Source organism: Helobdella robusta (assembly GCF_000326865.2).
Source record: "Helobdella robusta unplaced genomic scaffold HELROscaffold_5, whole genome shotgun sequence".
NCBI classification, from domain to species: domain Eukaryota; kingdom Metazoa; phylum Annelida; class Clitellata; order Rhynchobdellida; family Glossiphoniidae; genus Helobdella; species Helobdella robusta.
Genome location: NW_008705254.1, coordinates 1,579,024 through 1,589,097, shown reverse-complemented (window position 1 = coordinate 1,589,097; position 10,074 = coordinate 1,579,024). Strand labels below are relative to the sequence as shown.

General features: G+C 34.0%; 1 protein-coding gene across 1 annotated transcript in view; it reads right to left on the bottom strand.

Moving 5' to 3' along the window:
* Positions 1-958: 958 nt before the first annotated feature.
* Positions 959-10,074, bottom strand: part of HELRODRAFT_155996 (hypothetical protein) — a gene marked incomplete at both ends in the record, with an annotated part of 12,484 nt that continues 3,368 nt past the window's right edge. Inside the window, 4 exons of the mRNA XM_009027164.1 lie at positions 959-1,026; positions 8,110-8,256; positions 8,575-8,669; positions 8,968-9,131. Of these exons, the coding sequence (XP_009025412.1) occupies positions 959-1,026; positions 8,110-8,256; positions 8,575-8,669; positions 8,968-9,131 (474 nt within the window). The remainder of the gene's footprint in view (positions 1,027-8,109; positions 8,257-8,574; positions 8,670-8,967; positions 9,132-10,074) is intronic.

Here is a 10,074-nt window from a genome sequence, read left to right as displayed (position 1 = left end):
TACGACAATTGATCTGAGACTGATCCACCCATCCATTCATCAATCCATCCATCCATCCATCCATCCATCCATCCACCCATCCATCCATCCATCCATCGATTGATCATTGTAATGGTTCTCCCACCGACTACTGACCATACATCACGTGATTATTGTTCTTTAACTGTTCACTTTCGTTCGCTCAGATGAACATTAACACTCCCCAATTATTTCTAATGGCCAATTGTTTATCTGTCTGTTTGCCTGCCTGCCTGCCTGCCTGGCCTGCCTGGCCTGCCTGGCCTGCCTGGCCTGCCTGGCCTGCCTGTCTCTCTCTCTCTCTCTCTCTCTCTCTCTCTTTCTCTCTCTCTGTCTCTGTCTGTCGGTCTGTATATGTTTTTTTGTGTGTGTGCCTATTTGCTTGTTCAAGAAAATGTGTATGATAGTTTTGTGTGTATATATATTATATATGTATTCAACATTGTTTTTCTACATGTTTGTATGTTCATATGTAAATATGTTTGTATAGATATTCGTTTGTGTGTTTGTTTGGTTTGTTTGTATATGTTTGTTTGTTTGTTTGTGAGATTGTATCTGTGTTTGTATTTTTTGTACAATTGGAGTGAGACCAAATTTGATAGCGCCATTGAAAGCATTGGGAAATTATTATTTGCATAGTAAATTTAACATCTTATTGTTGGTGTGGTCTTTTGTTGTTATTGTTGTTATTATTATAAGTATTGTAGTTATTGTTGTTGTTGTTGTTGTTTGTTGTTGTATACTACTGTTGTTGTGTTTTCAAATTTTGATATGTGTTTCTATGCTTTGTTTTGTTTGATTGTGTTTGTTCGGGCGTTTGTTTGTTTGTGTGCGGTGCGTGTATGTATTTGTGTGTGGGCGCGCGCGTGTGTGCATGCGTGTATGTTTGTGTGTGTACGTTTATATAACTATGTACGTGTGTTTGTACACCTGATGTACGCTATTGATAATATCGCTTTTGAAATGATGGTGACGATGACGATGGCCATGACGATGATAATGAATACGCTGGTGATGATGATGATGATGTTATTGATGATAAGGATTGCATCTTGAATGATGAGGAAGACGACAACGACGATGATGGTCTGAAAGATGTTACTCATTTATTAGGATTACTCATCCGTCCCCTATTTTAAATTTTTCTAATTTACTCTTTCTTTCTTTCTTTCTTTTGTTTATTTATTTATTACTTTTTAATCCTCTCTTTTTCTTTTTTTTCTTTTTCTCACTCTCTTTCTTTTACTTTCCCTATCCTTTTATCTCTCTATCACTTTGTCTTTGTCTATCCAATTATTTATATTGTTTCTTAAAATATAACTCTCTTTTCTTTCTTCTCCCTCTCTCTCACTCTTTCTATTCTCTAACTCTCTCTCCTCTTTCTCTCTCTCTTTCTTTCTCTTCTCTTTCTCATTTCCCATCATTCTCCAGCATGCCCTCTTTCTCATTTTTTTCTGTTTCTCTCTCCTCTCACCCATTTACTCTTCTCTCTCTAGTGTAACATTTGCCAGCTTCCAATGACTTTCTCCCAACAGGTTAATTCTTTAATTTAATTTTCGGTTTTTTTCCTTCTTTCTTCCGCTGATCTTTATTTTTTTCTACAATTTTTCCATTTTTCTTCTTCCATTATGTTATTTTTTCAATTTTTTCTCGACTCTTGCGTTTCTCGGTTGCGTGTGCGCGCGTAAGTTGGCGTTTCTTTTTATAATAAGAGGAGTGGCTTAAGTGTTTCAGCGCGCCTGTGTGTGTGTATGTGTGTGTGTGTGTAAGTGTTTGTTTGTTTGTGTGTGATGTGTGTGTGTGTGTGTGTGTGGTGTGTGTGTGAGTGTGTGTGAGTGTGTGTGTCGTTTGCATATTTGTCCTCTTATTGATATTGATCGTTAGGGAGTGTTGTTGCTGTCCGAGCTGACTGATGACGATGATTAATTGTTGTCTGTATCTCTGTCTCTGTTTTTCTCTATGTCTGTCTGTCTGTCTGTTTCTGTCATTCTTTTTTATTTCTTTCTCACTCATTCATTCACTCACTCACTCTCTCAATCCTACTGAATTGTAATTTTTTTGATGATTTTTAAATTGGTGTAAAATATGTGGAAAATAAAGATGATGACGATGATGATGATTATGACGGTGATGACGAAAATGATGATGGCGAAGATGATGACGACGACGAGGCTCTCAATATGGGTGCGTATAAATATACCATTGAAGATAAAACTTCAATACGAATTCCAATGCTCTGCGTGTGTTTGTAGATTTCTTATGTAAGTTCTTTCACGGTATGTCTGATGATTTGTATGTTGATTTGTATGTATGTGTGTATGTATGTATGTATGTATGTATGATGTATGTATGTATGTTAAAACCAAATCATTGACGAATGTATGTATGTATGTGTGTGTGTGTGTATATGTGTGTGTGTGTGTGAATGTATGTGTGAGTGTGAATGTACGTATATGTTTATGTATGCAAATATATAAATGACTAATTAATTACAGAAATTTTTTTTTACCAAAAATATATTCCGTGATGGACAGATGGAAGAAATGTTGCAATCGAATGTGTAAAATGATTAATTGAGCGTGCGAATGTACTCGAGACTTGCATGGCAACCGACAATTTTCTCAGGTCATTTCTATTGTTTTGTATCTTTTTGTATTGTTTGGCATTGTTTGTATTTTTTTGTATTGTTTGGCATTGTTTGTATCTTTTTGTATTGTTTGGCATTGTTTGTATTTTTTTGTATTGTTTGCCATTGTTTGTATCTTTTTGTATTGTTTGACATTGTTTGTTATCGTTTAGTATCGTTTGGTTTTGTTTGGTATTCATGTTAAATGATCTACATCATACAAACCAATGTTTTTTCTTTTTTTTAGAGATATTTATGATGAGCTGTTTTGTTTGTTTATTACAAGCATATGAGCAATGTCTAATTGTATGTTTTGTATGAGTTTTTGAATGATTTTATTGTTCTTTTTTTGTTTTTGCAAATTTGTTTTTTCATTTGTTTATATCTGTTCATTTTTCTGTGCATTTAAATTTTTTTTTTGTATAAATGTCTCTATGTTTGTTTGTTTGTTTGTTTGTATGTATACTTGTTTGTTTATATGTATGCTTGTTTGTTTGTATGTCTATTTGTTTGTTTGTATATTTTTTGTTTGTATGTTTTGTTTGTAAGTTTGTATTCGTAATAATACAATTTCCCGGAAGCAATGTTTTTCTTTAGCGGACTTGTATTTTTCGTCATAAACATGCCCGAACTTACTAATGTATGTCCGTTTGTCAGCAGAAAATTTTGACCAATGCGTGTGCGTGTATGTGTGTGTATATAAGTGTGTGTGTGTGTGTGTGTGTATGTATGCGTATGTATTTATATGTGATATGTGTATGACTGTTGCTGTGTGGTTGTATAGGTTGTATACGCGTATATGTGCATGTATGTTGGTGTATGTATGTGTGTGTGTATGTATGTGTGTATGTATGTATGCGTGTGTGTATATCGTGTGTTTGATTGTAGGTAATGTAATTAAATAAACTTGATTTTGCGCGCTAAACTAACAAAAAACTTCGACAGGGAAGCATGGGAAAAAATTTTAAATTGTTTTGACAGTTTTGTATTTTATTTGTATTTTTTGTCTTTTGTATATTTTTGTATTTTGTCTTTTGTACAATTTTGTATATTTTTGTATTTTGTATATTTTTGTATTTTGAGTGTTAGATTGATATGAGGGTGTCATTCTTTTATTCACTGCAGTAACACTTCGCTACTACTTCTTGTTTTCAAACGACAAAAATAAAACAATTCAAATAAAGTATAAATACTGCTGCTACTACTACTACGACTACTACTACTACTACTACTACTACTGCTGCTGCTACTACTATTAATACTACTATTTCTACTACACACTACTACTACTACTACTACTGCTAACTAATAAATTAACAATCCTTATTTTGTGTATACAACAAAAACCAATGGGATCAATATATAAACATCACTATACAAACAAATGTATTCTATATACAAACAGTTGCGTTGTATAAGCAACCTTATGTTGTTTTGCATATACAAACACTGTTTGAAGTGTTTTTGTATTTCTTTCAAGAAGACCAAAGATTTGCGTGACGTCATTTGGAGAATGTATTTTAAAAGGTTCATCACGCCATTTCTAATCATTATCATCGTCATCATCATCGTCGTCGTCGTCATCATCAACATCAACGTCACCATCATCATTGCCATCATCATAATTCTTTCTTTGTGTAAAAAATTGTCTCAATTTTTCTTTCTACATTTTGTCGCGGCTGATTCCATTGATTTGCATTAAAATTTCATTCGTGTCGGCGTACATTTCTTTGCATAACTTCACTCAACTCACACACACACACACACACACACACACACACACACACACACACACACACGTAAACACACACGTAAACACACACGTAAACACACACACACGTAAACACACACACACGTAAACACACACGCGCACGCAGCACACACTTACACACACATACACGCACGCACGCACGCACACATACACAAACGTACACACATACAAAGATTGTAGTAAAGGAGGTGCATGTAAGTGTGTGTGTACAGGACAAGAATCTTCAATCATAATACCCGCTGGTGCATTCATGCATGCATATGAATTTAAACATTTCTATGCTTTGTAAATGCTACATACACACACATACATACATACATGCATACATACATACACACTTACATACGTACAAACAAACATATACAAACACACATACTATCATATATACATGCATACATACGTGTTAACGTAGGAAGTGGTTCTTGTCGGCTTTTAGCAATTGCATGTATTGTATCGCATTTTTTAGTGTATTTTTTAGCAGGGCAAGTTTCTACGTGTGTTGTGTATGTTTTATGTGTTTGTGTAGGTATGTATGTTTGTTTGTATGTACTTTATGTATGTATTCAATTTTTAATTAAAAGGTTCTCATAAGTTAGTACGTTGTAATATAGCAAAACATGACGAAGAAAGAAATACAAAACAATAAAACATTTTACGAGATATGTTTGTTTATATATGTGTGTGAGAGCGTGTGTGTGTGTTGATGTGTGTGTGTGTGTGAGTGTGGATGTGTGAGTATGATCATAAATTCAGATCAGAGAGGAAAATTGAAAACGTACTAAAGATCGGCCAAAATTGTGTTTTCATGTTTTGTGGGCGAGAGTAATAATAAAAAAGGTGAAATTTTTACGTGGTGAGCTGAAAACCAAAAAAAAATCATTTCCTTTACTTGTTCTTCTTAAAAAATGTGGTTTCCTTTCTAGTTATAATTTTTTTTTACTGCGAAAGAGTAATTTCATCAAACGCTATTCTGACTGTAGCTCTGGAAAAAATTCTAAATTTATTTTGGAAACAAAAGAAGGAAAAAATGGTAAAGTTGTTTTTTTTGTCCGAAGTTCAAATATTTTTTTCCATTAACATAGATTCGCGGTAAAAAGAAATAAAAAGAGTGAAACGAACAGTTAGACAAATGACAGTTTGGTGCGTGTGTGTGTGTATGTGTGTGTGCGTGTGTGTGTGGTGTGTGTATGTGTGTGGTGTGTAGGTTTAGTTTTATGAATAGCACTAGGGGAGTAATTTCATAAAAAATTTAAACATTCATGCCATCTTGCTGGTGACGATAAACGTCATAAAAAAAAACTCTCCGAAAAATCCGCAATCAAAATATGTTTGTTTGTGTGTGTGTATGTGTGTGTGAGTGAGTGTTTGAACGTACAAACGTACATTTTCCGGTTTAATTGTATGACGTCACAGCAGTTGAAGTCACATGACAGAATGCGTCCAGGCGAACTAAGTGGAGCAGCATTATTGGGCATCATTCTGAATGTCAGGCCCAAAAAAAATTTTTTTCTAAGTTTTATTTGATTTTTGGAGTTTGTTTGTTAGTGTGTAGATGTGTGTGTTTGTATGCCTCAATGTGTTTGTTTGTGTGTAGATGTGTGTGTTTGTATGCTTCAATGTGTTTGTGTGTAGGTGTGTGTGTTTGTATGTTTCAATGTGTTTGTGTTTGTGTGTTCTTTAATGATATTTATAATTCTGTTCTTTGTTTTCTAAACGTACATTTTTTTGTCCAAATTCATTTTAGTGTGTTACATACTTTAATTTTAAGAAAATTCTCAAAAATTTACAGAAATCAAATAAATTGAATTTTAAATCGAATCACACAACAAAGGCATAACAATTGCAGAGACCATAACACTAGAAAACCAAATGGTGAGTCAATCATAACAATAAAAAACAAACAAACGAAGTGCCCGTCATCAATCAAAACATATAAAAGTAAATCCCAGAAAAATTCATCTGACTGTGCAAAAGTTAGAAATTTTTCTTCAATCTGCCTGCCATCTACAGGGAAAAATAAGAATTACTGATTTTGGACGATCGCCACTTATTTATTTGAATTCTCGGTAAAATCATCACCATCATCATTGTTACCATCAATCATCATCATCATTGTTGTTGTTGTTACCATCATCATCATCATTTCATCGTCATCATCATAATCATCAACATAATCATCATCCATAAACCAAAAACTATCGCATCGCATACAACACAACTACTACTACTACCACCACTACTGCTACAACTACTACCACCACTACTGCTACAACTACTACTACTACTACTACAAACAACAAGCGATGAAAAATTTGTGCCCTATTTATTATCGACTTATTCTTCTCACGCCTACATCCATTATATGACGGAAATTCCCAAAAAAAAAAAAAACAAAGAAAAGAAAAAACACAAAAAACAAAAAACCAAAAAAAATCTAATAACTCGACGGACGAAAAAAATTCTTATTCTTTATACTCCGCTGAAAAATTTTCATTAAAATAATTTTAATTAAACTACTGTTTGAAACACGCAAGTGTAAAGACGACGACGATGATGTCATAATGACGACGACGATGACGTCATAATGATGATGACGATGACGACGATGATAATCACGATCAGACGTGATGGCCGAACTAACATATAACAAATTTTTGACAGACTAAAATCAAAGTGGATAGATATTGATATATTATCCTCGTTAATATTATGGCATAACACATTAACATATTAACATGTTAAATAACTTTATAAATTTGTTGTTACTAATATTATCAAATATATTATTATTATTTCATATTATTATTTCCTATTATTATTATTATTATTATTACGTAATATATGTATTATATAAGTATAGGTATGTATGCATACAACTACATACCAATACATATTCACCAACACAGCTTCGATCTATCTGATCTAGACCTTGGTAGCTCTAGCAAAAAACACACCAGTAGAATTAACAAAAACGTCAAAATTGTCATTCGGTAGGTAAACTTGCATATCTACACCCCCAAATATGTCGAAGACTTTGTAGCCGGCCGGGTTAGTGAAGTTTAGACTTGCTAGTTAGACGGAAACTTTCGTTGGCATTGCAGTGTTCGTGTTGATGAAGGCAAAGGCAAAACTGCCACTTGGAAGGATGGGTCTAGTCCAAATTTGAACGTTTCCAATCTTGCGGATGGAAAAATTATAAAATAAATATTTCTAATTATTTTAATTAAAAATATAATCTAATGTATAATCTCCGTTTATAAGTTTAGAACAGTTAAAAAAAACTCCAAAAGTTCGATAAATTTGAGTTAAATCCGTAAAAAACCGACCAACCATGGCAACTCTGCGTCCTGGCAATCCCAACTGATCCTGGTTGACAGCGATGGCCTGCTTGTTGAGAAGGATCTCTCGGGACGATTGCCTGATGCTGGCCAGATTGTTGGACATGACGAGTGGGGAGGGTAGGAGGCACCACACCGCCATCTGAACCTTCTCCTGATCCTCACTGAGGCCGAAGTTGCCTATCAACAGCTGGGGGTTGGTTTTGTGGTTGTTGGAAAAAATTGGCTTCTAAGTTTATACTGTGTTTAGAAGAAGAACATTCTCAATCAATCAACAAAATATATATTGTTGCATGGTTAATAACGACACAAACACAAACACACACACACAAACAAACACACACACACACACAGACCAACAATATCAGCATCATTGAAGTTTCCAGGTCCTGCAACTTCCAGAAAATGCGTTTTATCATCCCCCTCACAGTTCACAATGCCCAGCAGACTGTCCCACGAATCATCAATGTCGTGACAGTTTCGCCAGGAGTTGCAATGCTTGGCTATCAGTTGGTAGTCGGGCTAGTTGGATTGTAGAAGGACGAATGAATGGATAAATGAGTGGACGAATGAATGAATGAATGAATGAATTGATGAATAAATGGATGAATTGATGAATGAATGAATGGATGAATGAATGGATGGATGGATGGAAGGATGGATGGATGAATGAATGAATAAATGAATTAATGAATGAATTGATGGATTTGTTTTATAAAAGTTTATACAATTAACATGAAATCAATCAATCAATCAATCAAACATGAATTAAAACATGAAATAAAAAATAATATCCATGAAAATGAAATTTTCCAACTAACCTGCTTGCCAACGTATTCCTAATAGCAGGGCCAATCGCAATGGTAGCCAATCGGGCGGCCAGTTCGATTCAGGTAGTACCCCATTTGGGGGAATGCTGTTTGTGTGATTGGTTGGTTAGATGGTTGGTTGACTGAATGATTGGTTAAGTGAATGGTTAGTTTTGTTGGTTGGTCGGTTAATTGATAGGTTGATGGAAGGAAGATGGTGGTGATGATTTCAGATCAAAGTAAATTCAATAATTTACAATTTTATAAGTTTTTGGATAGTAAATTTGTCGAACTAGCACTCAATATTAAACTTTTCAAAGTTAAAATACGATTTAAATTAATAATTAAAACGAAACGAAACCCCAGAATACCCCATCCCCAACGGAAAACGAACCCAAATGGTACTTATCCATATCGTAGTAACATCCATCTAGTTTCAAAAAATCGATCGTCCAATCAGCGAACGTCTGGGCGTCCTCCTCAAAATGGTACTCGGTGCCGGGAAAACCGGCACATGAAGTGTCACCGACGTCCGAATATATGCCGAACTTTAGACCCAGTTTGTGGATCTGGAGATGGTGACAGTGGTGGAGTTCTTTGTGTTGAAATGTAGAGTTTTAAGTTATCAAAAGTGAGATGGAAGAAAGTTTGAAATTTTTTAAGAAATTACAGAAAATGTTTCCATTCTTTATTATCTTTTCTAATGTGTATTTGTTAACAACCAGCCAACCAGCCAGCCAGCCAACCACAGCCAGCCAGCCACAGCCAGCCAGTCATTCTCTCATTAATATTTTTCAGAAGCATCATCATCAAATCATCTTCGCCATTACACAATCACACAGCCTGCCAAAAGATATCCCATAATCCAGTGATGACGAGTACTTAAGTACATTTGTACTTAAGTACGTACTTAAGCACAAATGTAGCACTTAGATACTTATACTCAAGTACATATGAAAACCTGTACTTAAATACTTATATTTAAGTACATTTTTCAGTACTTGTACTTATAAGTAACAAATTTTTCCTGTAAGTACCAGAAAAATTTTAAGCAAAAATAAGATAATGTCAACATTTAAAAATTGAAAACTGTGATGAAAACACACACACACATTTTCACATTGACATTCTTGTTTATCTCTCTTATCAACATTTGTTCTTGTTTAGTCATGGATAGCGGGATGTTAAGATAACCATTGGCTAATTGAGTCATTAAAAGGTGGTTAACTCACATCACTCTGACATCTATATATCTATATCATAGACTCTACATGATCTATATACACATGCACGCTATATATAGTAATTATATATATATATATATATATATATATATAACAATCCTTATAAATATATGTGTTAAAGTGTTTTTGTTCACATTTTAAATATACGTGTTGAAGTGTTTTTGTTTACATTATAGATATAGGTGTTGAAGTGTTTTTGTTTACATTATAAATATATGTGTGAAGTGATTTTGATGAAAATGGCTGATAAAAAGATGCCTTTAGTAGT